Source organism: Eumetopias jubatus, unplaced genomic scaffold (genome assembly GCF_037043125.1).
Source record: "Eumetopias jubatus isolate StellerSeaLion01/CBP00866 unplaced genomic scaffold, mEumJub1_p1.0 scaffold_3, whole genome shotgun sequence".
NCBI lineage: Eukaryota > Metazoa > Chordata > Mammalia > Carnivora > Otariidae > Eumetopias > Eumetopias jubatus.
This window is the reverse complement of record NW_028274809.1, coordinates 1,347,195-1,374,653: the sequence shown is the minus strand read 5'-3', so window position 1 is coordinate 1,374,653 and position 27,459 is coordinate 1,347,195. Positions and strand designations below refer to the sequence as shown.

The window sequence follows — 27,459 nt, the reverse complement described above, 5'->3', positions numbered from 1 at the left end:
GTGCCCAGACCAGGCTCGTGCTGAAAGGGTGTCCATGACCTCGGAGGCCTCTTCCGGAAGCTGCCGTGCCAGGTGGGAACCCATTCCATGATGCAGGGGCCACGGGGAGGGAGGTGGGGAGATGGACTCCAGGGAGGCTGGGTGAGCAACCCCAGCCCATCAGGGCTCCCAATGCCCTGAACTGTGGGCTCACCCTCATGCCCCAGAGGCCTACCTGGCCCTGGGGGAGGATGAGAAAGGCCAGGTGCTCAGTGTGCCTTTGGGCAGAGCACCTCCAATCCTAGGGAACCTCAGTTTTCCCACCTGTCCAGTGGGCCCACCGTGGAGCAGGTCACTTCTGTGGCCTTTGTGACTGGGGCGTCCTCTGTCCCTGTCCTCTCTGCACAGAGCGCTCCGAAGGGGACACCCCCGCACCCCCACACCACAGCAGGGGGTGTTCAGCAGCACCAAAGGCTGCTAGCTGACTTCAAATTCTTGAGAATCCCTCCAGGAGTGCCCCATGATGCACACTGGCCCTGTACCGGGACGGTGTCATGATGCCAAGCCCTGGCTCCGGGCTGTCTGGAACCTGGAAGACAGTCAGGAGCTGCGGGCTCATGTCTCTGCCTCTCTGGGCCTCAGACTCTCTGGCCTCCATGGGCTGTCCCCGCCAACCCCCTGCGGCTCCTTCACCCTCGTGCCCTCCCAGCCTCCGGGGCCGGCGACGGCCCTCATCGCTTGTGCTGCGGCAGATGGCCGGCCCCCACTCAAACCCCCGCCCCGGGCCACAGCGCCCCTCGTGCTCTTTGCTGCACTGTGCCAGCCTGTCAGCTGGAACAGAGGCATCGGGTGTGGAGGACGCAGCGTCCGCGTGGCCAGGCCAGCCTCCCCGATGGTCCAGGAGGAGCCAAGGTCTTGTCTCTATTAAAGAGTATCATCTGCTCCTCCTGCAGGGGAGCAGAAAGAAGAGGGGGCCGCTGAGCCCACCCCTCTGGGCCCCCTCAGGCCCCACCACCCCAGACAGGGCTGAGAGGGAGGGAGGCACACACTGGACGGGTGGACAGACAGACAGCTGCTGGGCCAAACCTCCCAAACGCTCCCTCCTTGTCCTTGATCTGCTCTCGGAGCTGGAGGCCCATGTGGGGGACCGTCCTGTGCTTCCAGGTGGGACAGCTCAGCCTGTGCCCTCCCCGGGGAAGCGGGTTCCCGTGGGCTGCGTGGTAACACGGGGACCCCGTCCCACGGGCCCCCCTGGGCTCTGGGGTGCAGGCCCGGGAGGAGGACAGTACCGTCCTGGTCGACACGGCCCTCCGCTCCGAGAGTGGCGACTCCTCCGGGAGCACAGCCAGCACCTCAGAGGTAAAGCTCAGGAGGCAGCCTCTCGCCTCCCCCCCCCGGGACCCGGGCCCACAGTCGGCTGTGGGTTTAGGAGGGTCTCTCCCTGCCTGGGCCCCGACCGCCTGTGCCCTCGAGCTGCCCCGGGGAAAGGAAGGGAGAGGATCCCAGGTCACCACCCGGCTCACCGGCCCTGGGGCACATGCAGACACGCCCAGGGACAGGCTAGGCGAGAGGCCAGGCTCAGGCTGGGCCAGGCCAGGTCCCACCGGCGTGAAGGAAAGAGAGAGGGGCACATACCGTGTCCTGAAACTTAAACACAGCGATGTTCCTTAAGATGCTGTGTTCTGACGTGTGCAAAGCATGGAAGTGGCCTGGGAGGGGGGCAACCCCCCGACAGCCCCTGCCCCAAAGGAGGGATGAAGGATGTCAGCTGTGTCCACGGTGTTTTGTTACCTGCCCGGGGATCACCTAGACCTTCTAGAAACCCTCTGGCGCCATCACTGCCTCTGGCCTATGCGCAGAGCCACTTCGGGGGCTGTCTGGCTCTCCTCCAGCTGCTGGAGGCCCTCAGTTGTGGTCCTGCCCATGTCACCTACACGCCTGACCCTTGCCCACAGCCCAGCCAGGTGCTTGGAGGCCCATGTGGCCTTCGGGAGGCCGGAGGGGGCATGAGGTTGGCCTCAGCCCTGGACGTGCCTGCGCCTGGGAGCTGCTCTGCCCATACTCGGTGGCTGTGCTCTCTGCTCGTCCTTCTGTGTCTGGGGCGGGGGGAGCAGAATGTGGAGGAGTCATTAGGGTCAGAATGCTGCCATGCCTTTTTCTTTCCTTCCAGCTGAATGGACACAAGGAGGCCGCCCACAGGGTGGGGAGCCCTTCCAAGCCCCAAATAGGTAAGGCGCTCCCAGTGCCTGACAGCTGTGCCCAAGTTAGTCCTGGGGGTGGGGACACAGATGGGATGCCCACGGGTGGCGGCCAGTCACCATCCCTAGTAACCAGGCCACCCCTCCCCCCCAGCACTCTCTCCGCGCCAGCTCTGGGGCCAGCTGCTGAGCCCGGGGTGGGGCAAGGGCCTGGCGGGGCGCAGGGCACGGCCGGGGAGCTGGAGCCGGCAGGGAGGGGGTCCCTCCCGAGGGGGCGGGGCTGGAGGGGCTCCAGGGGGGCCGTGCCCTGCTCTCCTGCCCACCCTTCCCAGCACCTGGGCTGCCCGCTGCCGCCCGCACCTCACACCCGTTGGGACAGCAGCTATTACAAGTAACAAAACAAAATAACCAGCGTCAGCGAGGACGTGCGGAAGCTGGACCCCTGGGCGTTGCTGGCAGGAGTGGGAGCCCGTGCGGAAACCCGGGCGCCGGGTCCTGGAAATGAGACCTGGAGCCACCCGGCTAGCCGGCACCCCGCTTGTAGGTGTCTCCCCGAAGGATCTGGTGATGGATATTCTGGTGGCTCATGTGAATAACGCAGCGGCAGTGAACATTCGTGCCCCAGATTTCGTGGGACACGTTTCTTTCCTGGGGCACGTGCCTTTGAGGGGATTGTTGGGGGTTGGCAGGGTCATATGGTAACTCGAGGTTGAACGCTCTCCAGAAACCGCCCAACTGTTTTTCAAAGTGACCGGAGCACTTGGCAAACCGCCGGAGTCTCTCCACACCATCCCTAGTCTGATGAGCCATCCTAGGGAGGACCACGTGGCATCTCCCTGTGGTTCTGATCTCGGAGTCCCTCATGGCTGATGATACCCAGCATCTTTTCAGCAGCTTATTGGCCGCTTGTCCGTCTTCTATAGAAAAACGGCTATTCACAATCTTTGCCCATGTTTGAATTGGGCTATTTTGTCTTTCTAGTGTTGAGTTGAAAAGTTCTTTATATATATTGAATACAGGTTCCTTATTAGATATATGATTTGCTAATATTTTCTCCCATTCTCTGGGTTACTTTTCACTTTCTTGGTGGTGCTTTTGAAGCACGTAGCTTTTTTTTTTTCATTTTTTAATTTAATTTAATTTTATTATGTTATGTTAGTCACCATACATCATTAGTTTTGATGTGGTGATCCATGATTCACTGTTTGCATATAACACCCAGTGCTCCACGCAGAACGTGCCTCTTGAATACCCATCACCAGGCTAGCCCATCCCCCCACCCCGCTCCCCTCTAGAACCCTCAGTTTGTTTTTCAGAGTCCATCGTCTCTCATGGTTCGTCTCCCCCTCCGACTTACTCCCCTTCATTCTTCCCCTCCTGCTATCTTCTTCTTTTTCTTTTTTCTTAACATATATAGCATTATTTGTTTCAGAAGTACAGATCTGTGATTCAACAGTCTTGCACAATTCACAGCGCTCACCGTAGCACATACCCTCCCCAATGTCTATCACCCAGCCACCCCATCCCTCCCACCCCCCACCACTCCAGCAACCCTCAGTTTGTTTCCTGAGATTAAGAATTCCTCATATCAGTGAGGTCATATGATACATGTCTTTCTCTGATTGGCTTATTTTACTCAGCATAACACCCTCCAGTTCCATCCACGTCGTTGCAAATGGCAAGATCTCATTCCTTTTGATGGCTGCATACTATTCCATTGTGTATATATACCACATCTTCTTGATCCATTTGTCTGTCGACGGACATCTTGGCTCTTTCCACAGTTTGGCTACTGTGAAGCACATAGCTTTTTTTTTTTTTTTTTAAGATTTTATTTATTTATTTGACAGAGAGAGACACAATGAAAGAGGGAACACAAGCAGGGGGAGAGGGAGAGGGAGAAGCAGACTCCCCACTGAGCTGGGGGCCTGACACGGGGCTCGATCCCAGGACCCTGAGATCATGACCTGAGCCGAAGGCAGACGCTAAATGACTGAGCCCCCCAGGCGCCCCAAGCACATAGCTTTTTAATTTAGATGAAGTCCCTCAGTCTTCTCTCTTCCTGCTAAGCTCTGTCTAAGACATCATCACCTAAACCAGGTCATGAAGATATACAACTGTTTCCTCCTAAGAGCTTTATCATTTTGGTTCTTTTACTCATGTCTATGATCTTCACCTTACGATTGTAACTCCACTTAGAGTTAATTTTTGTGTACAGTGTGAGGTAGGGGTCCAAATTCATTCTTTTCAATCTGGATATTCACTTGTCCCAGCACCATTTCCTGAAAACTATTTTTTTCCTATTGAATTGTAGTGCCCCCTTTGTAAAAAAATAAATAAATAAAATGGATTAATCATAAATATATGGGTTTATTTTCAGAATCTCAAATATATTTCACTGATCTGGATGTCTGTCCTACCAGTACCACACTGTCTTGGTTATTCTAGTTTCATAGTAAGTTTTGAAGTCAAAAAGTGAGTCCTACACTTTTGTTCTTCTTCGTCAACATTGTTTCTTTCATTCTGGATCTCCTGTATTTCCAAACGAATTTTAGACTTGTCATTTTCTGAAAAAAACAAAAACAACAACAACAAAACCCAGCTGGGATTTCGATAAGGATTATGTTGAATCTGCGGATTAATTTCAGGAGCAATGCTATTGTTATAACATCGATCTTCTGATTCGTGCACATGGGGTATCTTTGCATTTTTTTAGGTCTTCCATTTATTTTAACAATGTTTGGTGGTTTTCAAAGTATAAGTCTTGCACAGTTTTTGTAAAATTTGTTTGTAAGTATTTTATCTGAGGTGCTGTTGTAAATGTAAGTGGTTTCCCTCCTTTCATCTTAAGCTTGTTTATCACTAGCATATAGAAACCCCGTGGATTTCCACATGTGGGTCTTGTCTCCTGCAACTTTGAAAAAACCTGTTATTAGTCCTAATAATTTCGTAGCGAAATCCTTTGGATTTTTCTATATACAAGATCATGTCATCTGTAAATAGAAATAGTTTTACTTTGATACTTACCTATTTATTTACCACTTGTGGTGTGTTGATCCTTCTTGCCAGAAAAGCAGGGGTTGCCCACATTTTGTCCAGCCTTTACAGTTCTCTATCCCAGGGAGGGAACTCTGATGGTGACTTGCACTCAGAGTCCTTAAAGCCCCCGTGGGGGGTTGGGACTAACCTGCAGAGCCAGGAGCAGGCCCCAGCCCCTCCGCAGCCCCTCCTGTCTGCAGTGCCCTCCTGGAGGCCTCCCAGCCCTGACCGGGGCCAGAGCGAGGGCTGGGAGGGAGACACAGAGCAGCAGGTCAAGGGTCCGAGAGCTTGGCTCCTACTCCCCACCTGGAAGCTAAGTGTCCTGGCTGGGATGCCAGCCTGACTTCTGTCCCTGTTGGTTCCCAGGGGACTTTGTCCTCGTTTGGGAGGAAGACCTGAGGCTGGGTCGGCAGCAGGACAGTGCCACCAGGGACAAGACAGACACACACGCGGCCTGGAGGGAGACCTTTCTGGATAACCTCTGTGCAGCTGGGCTGCATGTGGACCAGGTACTTAGGGTCAGTGGTGGGCTCTGCATCTGTTCAATGACCCATGACCTTCCTGACAAGGCCTGAGGACGTGGGGTCCAGACCCCGGAACAAACCAGGCACCAAAGTCCTGCTGGTGCCCCACCCTCGGCAAGCTCCCTCTGGCCGCAGAACCACTGACCACAGGCCAGCACGACACCCACCCTCGCGTGCCCAGCTCGCACCTGGGAGCCAGAGCCCTTCAGACCCACCTCCCCATTAGTCTGCATGGGTGTGTCCAGGTGTAACCCCCGTGGTGAGAGCTCAGCAGCTAAAGCGGCCCCTTGCCTGGACTGTGTCTTCGGCAACAGCGGCCACAGGGCGTGTGTGGCTGCATGGGGGGTCTGGGCCAGTGGGGGATGTGGCCCTGAGGCCTCGCCGGCCTCGCTCGTGCCCCAGATCCTTCACGTTGCCTTGTCCCTGAGGCCTCGCCCCATGTGCCCTTCACCCACCCCTCCCACCGCCCTCCACCGGTCCCCAGGCACAGGCCCTGCCACCAGGTGTCCTCTCCCTGCCCAGAGTAAACCAGTCCTGGATTTGACATTAATCACATTTTCACGTGTCTTTATCATCTTGGCACCGATTTGATGTTGCAAACAATGCAGCTTCGTTTTATTTGTTTGAACTTGATAGAACGGGACTGTGCTCAGCACAGTTCCCCCCGGGGCCGTGCTTCTGAGATGATCCTCTGTACTTGGTGCAGCCGCTGCTGGGCCGTCGTCCTTCCTCAGAGGACCCCCCGTGTGAATGCACCCCTCTTTACGACTGCGTCCTTGAGCCCCTTTTATGAGTAGATGTGCTCACCTTCCCCACCCCTGACGCCCCTTCACGGGGCCGGAGCTGCAGACAGACATATACCCAGTGGGATCGGGGGTCAAGAACCAACACCCCTCCCCTTTGGGTTTGGATCCAATTGACAGTCTGGTGGGTGGGGATGAAAAGATGCTCCCCCCCTTTATTATGCAAAAAGCTTTTGGGACAGTGTGGCTCATCTGCATGGCCACATGAGTTTGCAGAACCTTCATCCAGATGGGCGGGCTGCCCTTTAATGGGGGTCACGGGAGAACCGGCACAGGGGACATCCGGGGTCAGTCTGGAGGGCAGTTCTCAGCACACCGCACAACCAGCTGGGGGTGCCCGAAGCGCCGAGCCCGCCCTGCCCCAGGCCTGTCTGCTGCAGTGGGCCCCGGGCAGGGCCCGGACGTGCACATTTAGGGAAGACAGCCGGCTGTGACGCAGCGAGGCCTGACAGCCACCAGGTTAGAGAGGGGTTTTGGAACCCAGCCTACGTGGGGCAGAGGGGCTGCAAGTCCCTGTCTCAGGTTCCAGGAGTGCCTGCCACACATCTGCACACATGCACACACACGTGAGGAGTCATGCCTGCCCGCTGGCACACGTGTGCACACTTCCACACGTCCATGCATAACACGGATGCCCAGTGGCTCGTCAAAGGCCGAGGCCGTCATTCACCATCTGCAAACCAAAGGCTGACTCAAGTGCCTCCTTAAGTCAGGAGAGGGGGCAGGGCGGGCGGTCTCTGAGCAAGCAGCCCGTGCCCTCAACGCTGGTCCCAGAGGGCGTGGCTGGCGTGGGTCCCGGAGGCCTAGCAGTCATCCCAACCCTGTCTGTGACCGACGGGCTGACCTCCCGACGGCCGTGCTCCCTGCCGGCTCAGCGATCGGAGGTGCCACTTATCCAACAGCGTTACCACCAGTGCTGGGGAGCTGTTACCATGGCTAGAGAGGCATCTGCCTTCCCCAGGAGTGTGACCGGACACCCCCACACATGCCCCTCAGACTCTCACGGAGCCTTTCGTCCCCACAGCGCGACGTCCAGGACGAGGAGGGCGCCGTGCACTACATCCTCCTCAGCGCCCTCTGGGCCGTGCTCTGCTGCTACGCGGAGGACCTGCGCCTAAAGCTGCCCCTGCAGGTGCCCGGGGGGGCCCAGGGGTCCCCCACAGTGCCGACAACCCTGGAGGCTCCCCACTCAGTGTCCCTGAGGGTCCTTCCCCCATCTCTGCGCCCCAAGAAGCCTGGCTGGACAGCCAGGGTGGGCTCAGGGAGTGTGCGCTTTCTCCAGGCCCAGACCACCCCTCCCCCCCAGGGGACACAGGGCGGGGGGGGGGGGGGCACCTTCCAGGTGACCTGAGGATGACCCACCTGGGGGCCGTTGTGCTGCCCACTCTGCCGGCTCCCTCTGAGCCTCGTGGTGTGGGCGTGGACAGAGACATGGCTGCCCTCTTATCTCTTCCTGCTGGAGGGGCTCTGGCCTCAAACTGACCAGCAGGGCAGTACTGGGGCCTGAGGCCCAGAGAGGGGCAGGGGCTGGCCTGGCGTCTCCCCACAGGGTCCACAGCAGGGCAGAGGGCGGCAGGGGAGGGCAGGGGTTCTCCCTCTGCTGGAGCCCTTCACCTGCCGCCCGCTCGGCACACCCGCACACCCCCACCCCGCGGCATGGTGTCGGCATCCGCATCAGCTTCCGCTCAAGAGCGGGAGCCGAGTGACGATCCTTTCCAGGAACTGCCCAACCAGGCCTCCAACTGGTCGGCGGGCCTGCTGGCGTGGCTGGGTATCCCCAACATCCTGCAGGAGGACGTGCCTGATGTGCCCCCTGAGTATTACTCCTGCCAGTTCAAAGTGAGCAAGCTGTCAAGGTGAGACTGGGGCCTCTCCCGGTGCAAGAACCGGCTGAAGGCATGAACACGAGGCTCAGGGACTGAGTGAGCTCAAACATGCTGCCCCTCCACTGGCGTTCTCCCTCCCTGGAGCTTCCAACTGGGGACATGCATCTCAGTGGGCAAGCACGGACTGCGTCAGTCGGGGTAGGCAGGGTGTGCGGGGGGACAAACATCCCCCAAACCTGGCCGGACACTCAGGTCTGTTTCCTGCTCAGCTACGGGGCCGCGGCGGGTGGGCAGGGTGTTGGGGCCGAGGCGCCTTGCCTCTGAGGCAGAAGCGGAAGGGGGCCCCGTCCATGTGCATGGTACAGCCCCAGCTAGCCACGCAGGTGCGACCAGCCTGCAGACAAGGCTAGTGTCCGGGGGGTGGTGGGGACCAGCGTCGGTGACCAGCATGGAGGACTCCCAGGCGGTCTCACTGCCCAGGCTGAGAACACTTCCTTCCAGGCCTGGGGAATGCCAGCCTGGTGTGCACCTGCCTCTACCTATGGGACTTCCCAAGGTCCTGGGGTCGGTTGTCTGTTCAAGCAGGCCACCACCAGACACCACCCGCGAGGCCGCTGATCCCGTGCTCAGAGCTTTGGGGGGCATGTGGAAGGCTCCCCCACCGCATTGCCCTCTCTGCCCACCCTGTGGGGGGGCATTCTGTGCTGTCTGGAGAACCTACCGTGACCTCCTGCCTCCAGAAAGGAAAAAGCACAGACAGGATTCGATGGTGCTGCCAGGATGGCAGCTGTTCCGCAGGGTGTGGGATGAAGCCACGAGTGTGCGCCCCCCACGTGCACTCCTGTGCGTGTGCCAGACCTCTGCGCTCCACACCCCACAGGTTCCTCGGGAGTGACAACCAGGACACCTTCTTCCCCAGCACCAAGAGGCACCAAATTGTGAGTGGGGGTCCCCGCTGTGTCCCCAAGCTGGGGATGGAGGCCTCTGTGGACACAGGAAGGCTCTGCTGTGATCAGAGCGCCAAGGCGCCCCTCAGGGCTGGGGGCTGGAGGCCTCCAGGCTGACCCCCAGCTCACTGCACAGCAGGGGCCCTGCTCAGCACCCCTCCAGGACCCAGGGCCCAGGTGGGCATGGGTCCTGCTGGTTGGCGGGGAAGGGGACCGAGGGCCAGCATGGACCCACAGCCACAGCATCCCTGAATGGGCCGCTCCAGTGGCCTGCTCCAGTGGCCTGTGGTGGGGAAGACGGGAGGACAGGCCGGCCCAGGAGAGCCTCCTGCTGACTGCCAAAGGGCACGGGGCCTTGGCACTGCCCACCCCTGATGCCGGTGCCCAGACGGAGGCTGACTCCCGCCCAGAGGATGGGCTGGGAGCAGGCTGAGCAAGGCCAGGGCCTGGGTTCAGGTCCAGACCCGACTCCTGTGGGTCCAGTGGATCTGGCCAAGGTCTCCACGTTTCTAAAGTGGGATTGTGGTGTGTGGGGGAGGCTACCTGAGCAAGACCGGGGGCCCACACAGTGGGGTCGCTGTCAGCAGAGGGCTCAGCCGGGAGGCAAGTGGGCCAGGACGGTCCTGCTGCCACATGACGGGTCACTGGCGCCACGCCCACCCCCCAGCTGTTTGCCACCCTGGCCGAGACCCCACATGGCCACGAGAAGAAGGGCCTGTTCGGGATCGACCAGCTGTCGGCGGAGAGCGTCTTCAGCGCAGCCTTCCCCTACACGACGTGAGACCCGGGGGTTGGTTGTTGGGGTGGGGGGCTCTGGCCTGGGTGTGAGGGTGAGGTCCTGGCCGAGGAGGACCCCGGGGCCCTGCCCTCCGTGCTTGGCAGCCCTGGTCGGACGGGAGGCCATGCCGGGATCAGCAACACACTTGCCATGGGACTGAGCCCCACAGTGGCCTGTCTGAAGCTGGGGGTGGCCAGGTGCCACCCTTCGTGCCACGTGACAGGCCCGGTGGCTCTCTCCCTGGGCACCTTCCATCTTGGGGAAGACAGTGAGGTCTCCTGTGCCCCTCATGAAGCCAGGTAAACCAGGACAGCGCCAGGGAGGGGCACCTGTCAGCCTGACCAGTGTCCTTGACAAAATGTCCACCATGTGGGGCTGGGCCCTCACGCACAGGACCCGCCATGAGTCCTCAGAGTTGCACAAAGGGGTGGTGAGGCCTGCAGGGCTGGGGCAGGCCTGTACCCACCGCTGTGTGACTGCGGGGACATGGGTGGGAATGCCTGGTGGCCCCCCCAACCCGCCAAAGGTGCCATCCTTCTCTGGGAGGCACAGCCGGCCCCACTTGCCCTGTGGTTGCCAGGGACCACACAGCTCTGGGGCTGCCCCCGCTACCTTCCCTGCCCTGGTCTTGGACCCCAGGAGCCTCGGCTGAGGGCCTCCACTCAGATGCTCCTTCCTCGGAGAGGCCCTCATGGCTCCCTGGTCCCCCAACATCACCCTTTCCTCTCACACCTCGGAGAGAGTGCAGTACCCGGTGCCCAGGCCAGCCTGGATCTCCCCACCAGACGGCTTCTCATCCACAGGGCCCATTTGGGACGCCCCCAGAGGGCCCACAGGCCGCAGGCCTCACCCAGAGGCAGGTCCTGTTCCAGTACTGGGCTCACTGGTGCAAGTGGACCAAGTACCATCCTCTGGACCACGTGCGCAGGTACTTCGGGGAGAAAGTGGCCCTCTACTTCGCCTGGCTCGGTGAGTGCTGCCCCCCTGCCCCCTGGACCGCCCGCACCCCCCCAACTCCATCTTGAGGCTGCTAATCTGTGTCCCCCGGAGGGGAGCCATGCTGACACCCTGAGGAAAATGCTTCCCAACTCCCAGCCCAGCCCCGCCCAGCCACTGCCAGCCCCCGCGATAGGCCTGTGGCTCTTCTGGGGCCCTCCTAACGCCCCAGTGAGGGGCCGGGAGCCCCCTTCTGCTGGTAAGGGCCGCCAGTATCCCTGGCCCACCAGACATGGCCCACGAGGCCCTGAGCTACTGCAGGAACTCCCGAACGGCAGAGGTCACCCCTGCCCGGGGCCCAGGGTCAGCCGCCCCGTCACCCACTGCAGGCAGGCTGGGACCTTCGGAATGACCTTCTGCCCTGGGCAGCCTGGCTCTCCCAGCTCCCCTCACAGGCTCCACCCCCAGGGCAGCACCATCCCCTCCCCCCTTCTGAAGTCTTTTGTCATCCCCAGACACAGCACGTGTGCCTTCTCGCCCCCCGCCTGCGCCAGCCTTCCTTCAGGCATACTCAGATGGCAAGCCATGTCGGGGTGCTGCGCATTTGCAGGGACCCTGCCCTCATGAGTGCACCAGCCATGGGGGGACACAGGGGAGGCCCCCACAGCCACTGTGGACCCAGAGAGAGCGGGGGCAGCCTGTGTGTGAGGACCCTGAGGCTCCATCTCGGGGCCAGGAGAAGCAGAGGCCATGGGACAGCGAAGCCAGGCTGGAAGGCCGCAGAGGGCAGGAGGACCGGCTCTTCCTGGGCTTCCGGCCCAGGCGTCACTCTGGCCGATGCAGGTGTGGGACTGGAAGCAGGACACCAGGCCAGGGGCTGGGCTAGACCCATGGGAGGCAGTGGAGTGTCCGGTGGAGGGACTGAAGTAACTGAGGGACCTAGCCATGGTGGGGTGGGTGCGGGGGGAAAGGAAGCATCCAGAATGGACCCCCGTCTGTCTCCCAGGTTGGAATGCAGAGGGCTGTGAGCCGCCCACAGACGGGACGCCCATCCGGGGCGTGGTGGTTAGAGGCGACTGGGACTTAGGGATGTCCAGGAGCCCCGGGGGGGTCAATGGTAGGGGGTCCAGAGACCAGGGCAGAGGCCAGGAGGGAGGAGCTGGGCTCAGAGCTGCCAGGGGGCATTCCTGAGCACCGTGCCTTGCCGGCTTCCTCCCAGAAGGTCTCGGGTTCTGCTGGCTGGATGGGGATACCCGAGGGACAAGCATGGCTGAGCAGACCCCCACCCAGTGCTTAGCTCAGTGCTGGCTACACAGGCCCACAGGGCACTGATAGCCGACTCCCAGGGTCCCTCCACCCGGTCCCAATGGCCAACCTTGGTGCTGCCCCTGCAGGGGTCTACACAGGTTGGCTCCAGCCGGCAGCGGCGGTGGGCACTCTGGTGTTCCTGGTTGGCTGCTTCATGGTGTTCTCAGACATACCCACGTAAGTGCCCTCTCCTCTCAGCTCCCAGGACTTGCCCTGTGTCTCCTGAGGGGGTGTGTGGTTGGGGGACCCATAGGTGCCAGGCCCTGTACAGAGCTGGGGATGGAGGTGAGCACTGAACACATCCCTGCCCTCCTGTAGACCTGGTTGGAAGGCTGACAGGTGGACAGGTAGGCTCCCAGGCTCACACAGGTGGGCAGGTGGGCTCCCAGGCTCACACAGGTGGGCAGGTGGGCTCCCAGGCTCACACAGGTGGGCAGGTGGGCTCCCAGGCTCACACAGGTGGGCAGGTGGGCTCCCAGGCTCACACAGGTGGGCAGGTGGGCTCCCAAAGCTGGCACAGGTGGACAGGTGGGCTCCTGGGCTAATTTTATTGGTACTCATCCTTGCTTCTTATAATAGTATAAGCATTTCTTATAAGTAAATAGGCTTGATTTTTACTTCATTATGGAGCTAAAACTTCAAAAAGTTAACTCAAAAATTATCATTGCTTGTATTCTAAAACTACTTTGTAAAGAAATGCTGAGCCTGTCAAAGGCCGTGGTGGGGCGGGGGAGGGGGAGGGGTGGGACTGGTGGGGGCCTGCCCCCCCGCCGGACTCCTGCAACGCGCCCTTGTGCCCAGAAGGCAGGAGTTGTGCAATAGTGAGGACAACTTTGAGATGTGCCCGCTCTGCCTGGGCTGCCCCTTCTGGCCGCTCTCCAGCGCCTGCACCCTGGTCCAGGTACGGAGCCGAGTAGGTGAGGTGAGGAAGGCAGCTCCCCTGGCTTCTGGTCCTGCCCCGTCTAGAGCCCCAGCCCTGTCAGCACCGAAGGCAGACCCCCTCCTGCCCCCGTGAGTTATCAACCTCTGTGGCACTGTTCCTGCCTGGATCGCTGCCCCTACGTTTAGCTCTCTTCTTCTGGTTATGTATAACCAGCCAAGGTTAACGGGAAGGCCTGCCAGGGCAGGCAAGCCCCGAAACTCTCAGGGCACAGACTGAGCAGGAGCCAGGAGGCTCCTTGGAGTCCCGGAGCCCCGCACACCACCTGGGCCCGTCAGCTTTTCCATAGGAACCGTGGCCTCATGGCCTTGCCTGCATCCCCCACACGCTGGGCCTGGAGCCCAGGTGCCCAGGATGGATCCACGGACCGGACACACTTTGACACACTTTTGGGACCCCATCTGACCCGGCTTCCTAGGGCTGCTGTCACCAGTGATCATACCCGAGGGGCTTAAAACAACAGCACCCTGTTTTCTCATAGCCCTGTAGGCCGCAAGTCCAGGATCGAGGTGCTGCGGGGTGGGGCTTCTGGAGAAGCTGTTCCGTGCCCTCTCCTAGTGTGCGGGAGCCCCAGAAGTCTTTGGTGTTGGCTGGCTTGTGTCCCTTCAACCTCTGCCCCCACCTTCCCTGGCCTTTCCCCATGTGCAGCTGTTTTCCCCTGCTTGTCTAAGGATCTGTCTTCGGGCTTAGGGCCCCCCCGTCCAGGCTGCTCTCGTCGGGAGGTCCTTACCTTAGCTACAGATGCAAAGGCCTTTACTCCAAATCAGGTTACATTCTGTGATTCCAGGTGGAGATCTCCCTTGGGGCCCACAATTCAATCCACTACAATTCACCCTCTGGCCCCCAAAATTTCATGTCCATCCCATATGCCAAATACATTCGTCGCCACCCAATATCCCCCGAAATCTCAACCCGTTACTGCATGAACTCTGAGTCCAAAAATCTCACCAGCTCTGACAGTCCCGCATCTCATCCCCTAAATCATCTCAGTCAGGCGCGGTGATGCGGGCTCCCCGGGGGCAGCATCCCCCCCATCTGTGGCCCCGGGCACCCGGGAACCAGCCACCTGCTTCCGAGCACCGTGCCGCACAGGCCGAGGATAGGCATTGCCATTCCCTAGGGGAAAACTCCCTGGGACTGAAGGGGCCCCGAGTCCCGAGCAAGCTGGACACCCCACCCCGCCCCCGCCGCAGGCTGGCCGGCTCTTCGACCGCGGAGGCGCCGTCGTCTTCAGCCTGTTCATGGCTCTGTGGGCCCTGCTGCTCCTGGAGTTCTGGAAGCGCAGGAGCGCCACACTGGCCTACCAGTGGAGCTGCTGCAACTACGAGGCCATCGAGGTGGGGCCCCCGGCAGGGGTCGCTCTCCCCCGCGTGCGGGCCGTGGCTGAACACCGGCTCCCTTCCAGGAGAGGCCTCGGCCCCAGTTTGCCGCCTCGGCCCCCATGACAGCCCTGAACCCCATCACTGGTGAGGACGAGCCTTACTTCCCAGAGAGGAGCCGCTTGCACCGAGTGCTGGCGGGCTCCATGGTGGTCGTGATGATGGTAAGGGACCCCCGCAGCCCTGGCCTCCCCTCCCTCCCTGTCGGTGCCCCTACATTTAGCTCTCTTCATCCTCCGGACCATGTGGGGCACGTTTTGTCACCCCTTCTCCCCTGGAGGCCGGGAGCCTGATGCCTCCTCTGTGACCCACAAGACTCTCACAGCCCCCAGAAAGGCCCCTGGGTGCCTGGGCTCCGGAAAGGGGACCAAGCCTGGGGTCAAGCTAGGGGGTCCAGGCTGCAAGAGGCGGGTGTGGGCCAGGCAGGGGGCTCTGGGAAGGTTTCCCCGTGGAGGCAGGCCTTGGGGCATCCTTCAAGCACTGGCTGGGGCATCCTTCCCCCAGCACAGGGCTCCACCACACCCTGCCTCGCCTTCCAGCCAAAGGGCTTCCTGACGGGACCAACCTCCCTCCCCCTCCAAGATGTTAGCAATTCCCAGTGTTTGCTTGGTGAGGGGGCAGGGTGCGGGTAGACGGATGGTTCTCCAGCAACTAGGGCCAAGAACAATGTACAGTGGCCCCCTGACACCCAGATGATGCCCACCCTCTATTCTGAATGCCCTTCTTCCCCGCCCTCCCCCAGTCTGCCCTCCACCAGGAAGGGGCGTAGAGCACAGCCTGGTTCAGAGGGTGCGGCGGTGTCAGGGCTCTGCCTGGGGGCTCAAGCATCTGGCTGCCCCACAGGTTGCCGTGGTCATCAGGTGCCTTGTGTCCCTCATCCTGTACCGGGCCATCATGGCCGTCCTCATGTCCAGGTCGGACAACACCCTCCTCGCAGCCTGGGTGAGCCTCTACCTGCCCAGCTGGTGGGTGCAAGGCTCTGGAGCACCCATCCCCCACTGCACGCTGACCCGCCAACTCCCATCAGGCCTCGCGCATCGCCAGCTTCACGGGCTCGGTGGTGAACCTGGTCTCCGTCATCATCCTCTCCCAAGACCTACGTGGCCCTGGCCCACGTCCTGACAAGATGGGGTGAGTGGCCCGGGCCGTGGGGCACTGACCCTGGGACCGGCCCAGCCCTGGCAGCCAGAGCACGACCTTCTCTCCCATCTGCAGGGTCCTTAGGTCTGAGTGAGGCACAGGTGGGGCGTGTCAGACCCTCCCCTGGGCCTCAGCAGGGGGACGGCGGGAGACCCTCCCAGCTGAGCTGTCCCTCTGGGGTGGGGGCTTGCCCACAACCCACCGTCCCTCTGCTCTCCCTGCTCTCGCTCCCTTTGTACCACCCTCTCCCCCTCCATTTCCTGCCCTGCATTTCCTAAGGCAAGTGCTAATGAACCCACCTGTCCACTCCACAGACCCCTGTCTGCTACCATCCTGGTCTGGGGGAGGGGCAGAGAGCTCAGGGCCCACCCGGGGAGGGAGGGCGGGCGGAGTGCTGCAGAGAAAGCGAGGGCAGGGTGGGCCCTCCGGGGAGCGGGCGTCCCAGGCGGAGGCTCTGGGTGCGGGGGCGGCCGGGGCAGGGCCCTGCAGGAGTGGCCCGGGGTGTTCCTGCAAAAGCGGGCCCTGTGGATGCCCCCCAACTCACCCCGTTTGTCCCCAGCTCCGGCACCTCCACCGCCCCGCCCCCAGCCTCTCTTCTGTCCCAAGACCCTCCCCAGCTAGCTGAGGCGGCCTCACGTAGGGGGACGGAGTGAGGCCCCCCGTGCCGCAGAAATGCACGGCACCCAGACCAAGTTCGAGGACGCCTTCACCCTCACGGGGTTCATCTTCCAGTTTGTCAGCTTCTGCTCCGCACCCATCTCTGTCGCCTTCCCCCAGGGCAGGTCAGTGCCGCTCCCCCTGGCCACGCTTTCCCCGTGTTCACCCCGTGTGGGCGCTGGGGTGCCATCCAGACGCCCGGGGAAGGGGGGCGGTTGGCACAGGAGCCCTGGGTGGATTCACCCGGCAAGCCAGGCTTCAGGGTCCAGCTCGCGCTTCCTCCAGTCGGGTGGTTGGCCAAGGGGCTCGGTAAGCGGAAGGGCAGCAGCCCCCCCTCACTCCTGGCCTCAGGACCCCAATTCTCCTCCAGGTTTTGTGGGATACCCGGGCAACTATCACACCTTGTTTGGGGTCTGCAACGAAGAGGTGAGCGTGTGGGGAGGTAGAGACCCCGAGGCGTGCCTCCTGAGTCACCAGATCCCCACAGGACCCCCGCACCACTCACCACTCCCACCCCCAGGCCCACGTGTCCTACCTGTGCCCCCGTTTTCACGGGGCCTGATGCACACCTGAGCCAGGTTCCCGCCCTGGTGATGGACCTGAGCCGCCACGGGGGAGTGGGGGTGCAGAGGCAGGCGACCCTCATGGGCTGGGTGCCAGTGGCCAGGGCTTGCTGGCTTCTTCCCGCGGCTGGCCCCGGCCCCGAGAGCACAAGCTGCTGAGAGCCAGGCATGAACCGGTCTGGTTTTTTTTTTAAAGATTTTATTTATTTATTTGAGAGAGAGAGAGAGAGCCCAACAAGAGGGGCCCCAGGAGTCTTTGGTGTTGGCTGGCTTGTGTCCCTTCAACCTCTGCCCCCACCTTCCCTGGCCTTTCCCCATGTGCAGCTGTTTCCCCTGCTTGTCTAAGGACCTGTCTTCGGGCTTAGGGCCCCCCGTCCAGGCTGCTCTCGTCGGGAGGTCCTTACCTTAGCTACAGATGCAAAGGCCTTTACTCCAAATCAGGTTACATTCTGCCCGATGTGGGACTCGATCCCGGACTCCAGGATCACAGCCCGAGCCGAAGGCAGTCACCCCACCAACTGAGCCACCCAGGCGCCCTGAACCTGTTTTTAACAAAGTAGAGGTTAAACCAACTTTCAGGATTCAGGATTGCTGTCATGTCGGTCCCCCAAGCAAACCCCAAGATAAAGACTTGGGTGCAAGTAATTGTTCTGGGCATCACCCCAGGAAGCATGCAAGGGGCGGGGAGCAAGCAGGCAGAAGGGGGTGTGCCTGTGAGTACTTGAGTGCGAGGGGGTCACTGCTGGGAGCCCCTGGGCGTGACTCTGCCCTGGACCCTCTGGGACGTTGTAGAAAAACCCTCCAAATGGTCCTTGTGCATCTGGTTCCTCAGCGGGGGAAGGTCAAGCACACCTGAGCCCACAGGCAGCATGACAGGTGTGCCTGGAACAGTCCCTAAAGGCCACTGCGCTGGGTCAGGGGACATGGGTGGGGCGCTACCAGCCCCTGCTGGGCTCATCACCTCTTCTTCTTTCTGAGGAGAAGGTCTCCTTTCTTCCCACAGGTCTGGCCTGTGACCCAACCCAATTGCTGACTACAAAGGGTCCACCTCGAAGGGACACTCTCCAGTTTCACATGAGATGGGAGGGGCTTCTCAGGGACAGGGCAGCTGGGACCCCAACTCAGGGGCACGACTGTGCATGACATACTGTATCAGTTAAGCAGCATTCACTGACCAGTGGAAAAAGCTGCTAACTCAAACGGGCTTAAGCAAAAAAGGGAATGTCACTGGCTCTGATATTGAAAACATTCAGGGCCCTGTGGGCTCAGGTATGGCTGGATCCAGGTGTTTAAACGATGTTGCATGGCTTTCCCCAGCATAGGCTGTGCTCTCAGGCAGGTTCTCCTTACCTGGTGGGGAAGATGCCTGCAGTTGGCCCAACACCCCCTGGCTCGGTACCCCTGTACAAGGCATGCTGTCTCAGGAGTCCCCTTAAAAGTCCCAGCCCAACTGTCACTTAACTCGGGCCAATTAGTGGGGCCTGAGTCCTCCTTGGAGCCATGAGGGTTATGAGGGTCAGCCCCACATAACCCTGCGTGGATCCCCAAAAATCCCCAAAGGAAATCTGGGGTGCCAAATGGCAGTACCCCCATCATCCCTCTGCACAGTCTGTGGGGGCTTGGGTGAGGTCAAGGGAGGGAAGGAGTCTCCGCAGTCCTCAATGTGCCATGGCATGTCTGAAAGGGAGGTGGCAGCATGGCAGGCCACCTTTGAGGCATAGAGAAGGATGGCTGGGTATGTGGCCAGTCTTTCCCTCGAGCTGACCTGAAACCCTGCTGCTGTAGTGTGCAGTTGGAGGCTGCCTCGTTGAGCTGGCACAGGAGCTTCTGGTCATCATGGTGGGCAAACAGATCATCAACAATGTGCAGGAGATCCTCATCCCGTGAGTCAACCCCACCCTGCCCGGGCAGCAACCAGGGACCATGGGACCTAAGAGTGTGGGGGGCAGCAGCCTCCAGCCCAGCCCCAGCCTGGACCCAGAGGTAGAGGGAAGGTGGGTCCAGACCCTCCTGGACCTCAAGGCCTCAGCTGCAGGGGAGCAGGCGGGTCTGCCCCGGCCATCTGCCCCAGGAGCTCTGTGACACCCCACCCCATGGGGTTGCTGCTTGGGCTTGACTAAGGTCTCTTTGCCCTGGGGCCAGCTCTAGTGTGGGGAGGAGGCCTGGCTTCCCGGGCCCACCCCCACCCATGCTGGCCCATCCCATCTGCAGCCCACTCGGGCTGGGCCAGGGCATTCTTCAGCATCCCCAGCCTCGAGGGCAGCACCAGGGAGGAGCAAGGGAGGCCCCAGGCTTCAGGTGCCTTCCGTCTCCCCAGTGCCACCGCCACTGGCACCACTGTGGCCCACCTTAAGGCAACTGGGCCCCCCTACCAGGCTGGAGCCAACCTGGACACCGTCCCATCCCCCCTGCACACCTGAGCTACCCCTGCTAGCAGCTCCCAACTTGGCTGTCCTGGGGCCCCATGAAACATAGCTGTGGGACCTTGACCACCGCACGCCCTGCTCTGGGTGCGGCCTTGCTTCTCTGCCCAGCTGGCGCAGTGAAGCGGAACTCAAGATTACAAGGGCAGGGCGTAGCTCAGTGCCTGGCAGGGACAGGGCCTGGACAAGTGACAGTGTGGCAGAGCAATATGCCCCCCCCCCCCATGCCGCATAGGGTGGAGCGACACACAGCGCCCCTGGCACAGCAACTGCCCTCATTTGACATAGCTCTTGGCACCTGCTTAGCACTTCCCAGGAGGAACCCATTCCCCCCAGAAGCTTCCATGAGCAATGCTGACTTTCCAGAGGGCGCTGCAGGGGAGCAGGGGAGGGGATGCCCCCAGCCCTGAGATGTAGATGCTCTCCGCTAGTCTGTGCGCAGAGGCTTCGCCCCTGCCCTCCCTATGGCCCAGGCCACCTCCCCCCGCCCCGAACTGTGGAGCACGCAGGGCCCAGCCTGGAGAAACAAGGCCCTTTTTCCCGGGTGTTTCCAGCCCCAGGAAGCTACAGGGCTGCTGGCAGAAGTTTCGGCTGCGCTCCAAGAAGAGGAAGGCGGGGCCTTCGGAGGAAGCTGGCCCGGGGCCCCGGGAGGCCGCCTGCGAGCTTCTGCCCTGTGACGGCCTGTTCGAAGAGTGCCTGGAAATGGGTGGGAGCCGGGTTAGTGACCACGGCCTCGGCCCGCGCCGCGGGCAGGGCGTCTACCTGTGGGCACCGAGACTCTGGGGAGGCGGTTGTGGCCTTGGAGGGAGGCGCGCTGGAGAGGGTGGCCCGGGGCGGGGGGCCAGTGCTGCGCGCCTGGGGGCCTCGGACGGGGTGCGGGCGAGCACGCGCCGGAGCCGCGTGGTGGGGGTGGGACGAGCGGCAGCGGGCGCGGGGGACGGGCCTGCGCGAGCTGCGGCTACGCCTGGGGGTGGTTTTCCCCAGAGGGCTTCTGATTTACTTATTTTTTAGAGATTTTATTTATTTATTTGAGAGAGAGAGCACGTGAGAGGGGGGAGGGTCCGAGGGAGAGGCAGACGCGCCGCCGCGCGGGGAGCCCGAGGCGGGACTCGATCCCGGGACCGCAGGACCGTGACCTGAGCCGAAGGCGGCGCCCTTCCCCAGAGACCTTCTGGAGGCCGCGCTCCCGGCCGCGGTCCGCTGTGCCTGTGGCTCACGCCCCACGCGGGGTCGGCGTCCCCTGCGAGTCCGGGCTCAGAGGCGCCCGAGGGGAGCGATCACGCGCACCCCCGGCCTGAACCCAGCACAGCGCTCTGGGCGCCCGGCCGCCCAACTGTGGCCGCCCGTCGTGCACGGACGGAGAGGCGGCAGCGCCCGCGGCGGCGCCGCTCGTCCGGGGGGCCATGCGAGGGGGGCTGCCCTCGCGCGTCCCCGCCCCCCCCGACACGGGCCACGCCCTGCGTCCCCGCCCCCCCGACACGGGCCACGCCCCGCGTCCCCGCCCCCCCGACACGGCCCACGCCCCGCGTCCCCGCCCCCCGACACGGGCCACGCCCCGCGTCCCCGCCCCCCGACACGGCCCACGCCCCGCGTCCCCGCCCCCCGACACGGGCCACGCCCTGCGGAACTGCGCCCAGGACGCGGGAACGCCCCTCAAGCGGCCGCTCCCGGCCTCGGGCGCCAGTCCGACCCCCTCACTGGGCGCAGGGCTTCCGTGACAATAACAAAAGCCGTTCCCGAAGGCTCCCCTGCGAGGGGCGCGAGGCGAAGGCAGCCCTAGGCCAGAAGCAGGTTCCCGCCGCCACGGGCCCGGCAGGGTGTCTGAGCGCCGGGGAGCGCCGCCCCACTCGCCGACCGCGGGGAGCACGGCGCGGCCCGAGCGGGGCCCGAAACGCCGGCCGCGCTGCGCGCGCTGCCGGGGGGCTCCCTGGCCGAGGGCTCTCTGGAGGGGCGTCCACCGGGCGGGCCCGTGCAGGAGCTGCGCGGGCGGCCAGAGCCCCCGGGGGGCGGCCCGGCGGTGACCGCCCTCCGCCGCGGGGCTGCAGGTCGGCCTCGTCAGCATCCCCGCGGCCGCCTGCCCGCTCGCGCCGCTCTTGGCGCTGCTCAACAACTGGGTGGCGGTCCGCCTGGACGCGCAAGTTCGTCTGCCAGCTCCGGCGGCGGGGGCCGAGCGCGCAGGACATCGGCCTCTGGGCCCCCACCTGGCGGCCGTCGCGCACCTGGCGGTCGTCAGCCACGCGAGCGCGCGCGGGCGGGGCGGGGCGCCGGGGCCGCGCGGACGGGCTTCCGCTGAGCAGCCGCGCCCGCCCAGGCCTTCCTGCCGGCCTGCACGTCCGACTTCCGGCCGCGGGCCTACCACCGGCGGACCCGCGCCCGCGACCTCTACGGCTTCGTCAACTTCACGCCGGCGCGCGCCCCGCCCGCCTTCGCGTCCGCGCACAACCGCACGTGCAGGCGGGGCCGGGGGCGGGGCCACGGGGTGGGCGCCGGGGGCGGGGCCACGGGGTGGGCGCCGGGGGCGGGGCCACGGGGTGGGCGCCGGGGGCGGGGCCACGGGATGCAGGCCGGGGGCGGGGCCACGGGGTGCAGGCCGGGGGCGGGGCCACGGGGTGCAGGCCGGGGCGGGGCGGTGGCTCTTGGACCGTGGCCCTGGGGCTCAGGCCCCCTGGCCGCCCCGCGACCCGCGCCCCCCACCCCTCCCCGGGAAGGTGCCTGTGCATCCCAGTCCGCTCAGGGGCATAGGCTTATTGCCTGTTTACATTTCTCCTCAGTTTTGCCAATTTTGTTTCCAGAAACCTGTTTCATTTTTTTTTATTGCTAACCACCGTACATTATATCATTAGTTTTTCATGCAGTGTTCCATGATTCACTGTTTGCATATAACACCCAGTGCTCCACGCAGAACGTGCCCTCTTTAACACCCATCACCAGGCTAACCCATCCCCCCACCCCCTCCCCCCTCCCCCTCCCCCTCCCCCCTCCCCCCCCTCCCCTCCCCTCTAGAACCCTCAGTTTGTTTCTCAGAGTCCATCGTCTCTCATGGTTTGTCTCCCCCTCCGATGTCCCCCCTTCATTTTTCCCTTTCTGCTTTTTTTTTGACAGACACAGCGAGAGAGGGAACACAAGCAGGGGGAGTGGCAGAGGGAGAAGCAGGCTTCCCGCGGAGCAGGGAGCCTGATGCAGGGCTCGATCCCAGGACCCTGGGATCATGGCCTGAGCCGAAGGCAGACGCTTAACGACTGAGCCACCCAGGCACCCCCCCCTTTTTTCTTAACATATATTGCGTTGTTTGAGAGGCACAGATCTGTGATTCAAGAGCCTTACACAATTCACAGCGCTCACCGTAGCACATACCCTCCCCAATGTCCATCACCCAGCCACCCCCTCCCTCCCACCCCCCACCACTCCAGCAACCCTCAGTTTGTTTCCTGAGATTAAGAATTCCTCCTATCAGTGAGGTCATGTGATACATGTCTTTCTCTGACTTATTTCACTCAGCATAACACCCTCCAGTTCCATCCACGTCGTTGCAAATGGCAAGATCTCATTCCTTTTGATGGCTGCATAATATTCCATTGTGTATATATACCACATCTTCTTTATCCATTCATCTGTCGATGGACATCTAGGCTCTTTCCACAGTTTGGCTATTGTGGACATTGCTGCTACAAACATTGGGGTGCACATACCCCTTCGGATCCCTACATTTGTATCTTTGGGGTAAATACCCAGTAGTGCAATTGCTGGATCGTATGGTAGCTCTATTTTCAACTGTTTGAGGAACCTCCATACTGTTTTCCAGAGTGGTTGCACCAGCTTGCATTCCCATCAACAGTGTAGGAGGGTTCCCCTTTCTCCGCATCCCCGCCAACATCTGTCGTTTCCTGACTTGTTAATTCTGGCCATTCTGACTGGTGTGAGGTGGTATCTCCCTATTTCAGCTACCTTTTAAAATATGCTGACACAAACTTGTTCATCATAAGATGATTTTCTTAAGCTCTTCTGTTTTGGTAGTTATGACCTCATTTTCTTTTCAGATAGAATTTTTGTTTCTCTTAAAATAAATCAGTCTTCTGGACTTGACACCTTAACTCATTTGTTTTGTCTTTCTTAGGTTTTATTGTTTTTAAAGATTTCATTCATTTATTTGAGAGGGAGAGAATGAGAGAGAGCTTGAGAGGGAAGAGGGTCAGAGGGAGAAGCAGACTCCCCGCTGAGCAGGGAGCCCGATGCGGGACTCGATCCCGGGACTCCAGGATCATGACCTGAGCCGAAGGCAGTCGCTTAACCAACTGAGCCACCCAGGCGCCCTGCTCAGTGGATTTTTGCTGTTTCAAGTGAACCTGAATCTTATGTTTTGAAGCAAGGCTCTCTATATACTTACGAGGTAAAGCTTTTTAATCTTACTGCTCAGATTTCCATTTTTTTCCCCCTGCTCTGTCAGACTCTGATAGAGGGTGAGAATCTTTCCAGGAATGTAGTTGTCAGTTTCTTCGTCTATTTGTCTCCTCTTGCTTTATGTATTCTGAGGTTCTTGCAAGTTGGAAATAAGCTCATATTTATGATTTCTTCATAGTGGATACTTTATTTTTTTCCTTTTTATTTCTCTTCTGCTTTCTGGTGGCTGAGTATAAGTGTTCTCTCTTTTCCTCTTTTTGCTCATTTGGAACTGATGGTGTCCATTTTTATTATTTTAGAGGTTACGCTTACATTTTTAGCATTCATTCTTAACTATGTCAATGTTCCTTACCAAGACTGTAGGGATTCACTCGTCTCCTTTCCCTGTGTGACAAGGATCTTCACACATTTATGCTGACTGAGCACCCACCACTGCATCTTATTATTTATTGTTACACAGTTTTAGTTTTACTATTAAAAAAATAACACTTTTAGTCATTTGTTAACACATCTATTTGGTGCATTTTAGTAGCCTCTGTGGCTACGGTTTCTTCTGCATTGCCTTCCCTCTGAGTTCATTTTTATTCTTGCCTGGAATTGCACTTTCTGGTTGGCAAACCCTCATGTAGGTTGGTTTTTACGTCAGGAAATACCTCTTTGTCCTTCAAATAGCAGGCATACAATTCTAGGTTATTTTCCCTCATCTCTTTGGGACTATTACTCTCTTGTGACCTGGCTTTTCTTGTAGGAAGCATTGGTAGCATTAGAAAAGTTTTTTCATTTTCCTTGACTTGTGTTACTAACAGGTCTCTGTCATGGTAGAGTCTACTTAAAAGTTGAAACTCAGTGTATGCTTTTCATCTAAAAGGTGATGTCTTTCTTTAGTTCTGGAAACCTCTCCACTTCATTGTTTCAAAGAGCTTCTCGGGGCTCCCGGGTGGCTCAGTCGGTGAAGCGTCTGCCTTCAGCTCAGGTCATGTTCCCAGCGTCCTGGGATGGAGTCCCGCATCCGGCTCCCTGCTCAGTGGGGAGTCTGCTTCTCCCTCTCCCTCTACCTGCAGCTCCCCCTGCTTGTGCTGTCAAATGAATAAATAAAATCTTTAAAAAACAAACAAAAAAGCCCCAAAACCAAACAGAGCTTCTATAGTCTGCATTCTCAGCTTCTGGAACTCCTGCCATGTTGGAGTACCTCTGATTTCCCTTCATGTCTCCTGAGGGCACGGTGAATATTTGTTACATCTTCAGGCTCTCTGTAGAGCATTCAGGGTGACTTCAAAGAATTGTCTCTGTGTCCCCACAGTCTCTCTTCTGTTGTCTAGTTTAGCCACTCAAAAGTTTATTACATTCATGGATGGTTTTTCCCTCAATTACTGTTTAATATTCGAGATTTTCCCCCTCTACAAAGTTGGCCCTGGTAGTGCTTTCCATGGGGTGCAGCATGTAAGTTACGTTGCACCTTATCAGAAACACAAGAAGCTGTCAAAGGATGGCAAGATGACAAACCAGAAATATCGAGCCTGTTCAGTCAGGGAGAGCAGTGCTGGGCAGGCAAGTGTGAGGAGAGCTCGCTGCTGGTCTCGTGGAATGGCACGTTCTCACGGTTAGGGTGATACCACCCATAGAAGCACAGATTTATTGTATCAGCACATCCGCTGGACAATAGGACATTTGCCACTGCGGGGCCCAGTTTAGGCTACAGGGGAATGGGACAATCCGGCCCATCCACCTCGTTGGAACCCCAACACCGAAAGCTAAAGGTCCTGTCAGAGTACCCTGTGTGGGAATACTCCTCCAGGCGCCCTCAGGTAAGCCTGGCCCAGAGTCATAGGATCATGGGAGGGAAAGGCGGAGCCCCAGCTGCCCACACTGACTTCCTGGTCTCCTGCAGGTACCAGGCTTTCAGGGAAGATGATGGGCAGAGTTCCCCTACCTACTGGAATCTTCTGGCCATCCGCCTGGCTTTCATCATTGTGTTTGAGGTTAGCCAGGTTCCCAGTTCCCCAGTTGGCTTCTCCTACTGCCCTCTGCCCTCAGGACGCCTTGCCAGATCCAGCACGTGGTGTGCAGGTGTTGGGGGGATGGGGGGTGCAGACACGCCATCACCTGGTCACACCATAGCTCTCCTGCGCACGGTTTCTCCCCATCTTGGGAACGGTCAATCCCTGCCTGGCCTCTGTCTCTGGTCGCTGCAGAGCGTCCCGGGAGGCTCCCCAGGGTCCCAGAACCTGGGACAGGTCTCTGCAGCCATCGCTCCCGCCTGCTCTGCGGGTTTCCTCGGCTACACTGCGATTCTCCAGCTCAGCCCACACCTGGGGAGCAGGTGCCCACACCTGGCCCTGTGCAGGCCCCTCTGGGCATCCGTCCCACAAAGGGCGGGTGTCTTCTGCCGCTGCTCCGTGTCCTGCTCCCAGCACGTGGTATTCTCCATTGGCCGGGTCCTCGACCTCCTGGTGCCCGACATTGCTGAGTCTGTGGAGGTCAAAGTGAAGCGGGAGTACTACCTGGCCAAGCAGGCACTGACTGAGAATGAGGTGAGCCCCTCCGCCTCCCCCACCTCTCCTGTGTCACCTTCCCTTGTCCAGCAGTGGCATGGCGCCTGGCCCGGTGCTCTGCCGTGGCACGTGACAGACCACGGTCAGTCCAGTCACTCCCTCCTGCACCCTTTCCTGGGGACAGGCTCTCTCTGGAACAGACTGACAAAGGACAACAGCTCCCTGGACTTGGAGAAGAGTCTGGGCCCACAGCTTACACCACCAGGAGTCAGCCATGCCTCACCCGTCCCCTCCCTCTGAGGTCACAGGGGTCACCTCAAGTTGGCAGTCCCACCTGGAGGGCAGGGACTCCGAGGCCCCAGAGCTATCAAAGGCCCACTGCCCTCTAGAGGCCACAGCTCACCTCCTGCCCCTTCTTGGCCCAGAGCGCTGTGCCCTCAGTGACCCTGGGTCTCTGCTCATGCACCTTACCTCCCAGGTGCTGGCTGGGGGCCCCCAAGCCCAGCTGACTGCAGCAGCAACTGCTGGAGCTGCTCCCTGCCATGTCTCTCCCAGCCCCAAGGGCAGGTGGCCCCTCTCACCCCTGCTCAGGGCCCACTGCCTGCTTCCCTCCCAGCCCCTCACCTGTCTGCTCCCAGGGAACCGATCTACCTCCCACATATGCCAGCTGGGAGAATCACACCAGAGACTAGAACTATCCATGGATATCAGTTACCACTCAAGAGCATGTAGAAGACACCCCTGGTTCCACAGGACCAAAAAAAGACATGCCGCATGACAAAATGAGTTCTAGCACACTATATCTGGTTTCGGGTTTTATTTTAGAATTTATAAAATTCCAGTGTCATCCATATTCATAAGCCTTTACACATGTTTGCATATAATCTCCAGATTCCAAAATTAAGGCCAAGGGACGGATCATAGCTATGGAAACACATGATATGGAAGACATTCAACAAAGGAAATGGACACGCACACCCCATCCTGCCCAGGGCTGTCCCAGCAGCAGGGGTGGCTGCAGGAGACCAGGCCTGGGCAGGGTCACCAAGCAATCTTCAGTAACCACCACCACCAACAGAGCACACAAGATCCCAAGTACAGTTTAGGGAAGGGGGGGGCGGTTTGCATC

General features: G+C 60.2%; 1 protein-coding gene across 1 annotated transcript; it reads left to right on the top strand.

Annotated features, from left to right (window-relative positions):
* Window positions 1-499: 499 nt before the first annotated feature.
* Window positions 500-27,459, top strand: ANO7 (anoctamin 7). Its single transcript, XM_028105027.2, is given in 29 exon segments — window positions 500-805; window positions 1,249-1,338; window positions 2,150-2,207; window positions 5,583-5,725; window positions 7,568-7,675; window positions 8,263-8,399; window positions 9,250-9,307; window positions 9,984-10,083; window positions 10,086-10,093; window positions 10,898-11,063; window positions 12,425-12,515; window positions 13,143-13,239; window positions 14,472-14,615; window positions 14,684-14,821; window positions 15,501-15,599; window positions 15,685-15,747; window positions 15,749-15,788; window positions 16,468-16,583; window positions 16,806-16,880; window positions 18,803-18,900; window positions 20,001-20,146; window positions 20,286-20,293; window positions 21,486-21,571; window positions 21,573-21,637; window positions 21,640-21,677; window positions 21,752-21,894; window positions 25,727-25,817; window positions 26,250-26,369; window positions 27,222-27,459. Coding segments are annotated over 29 exon segments (2,865 nt in total). The 3' UTR covers window positions 27,255-27,459.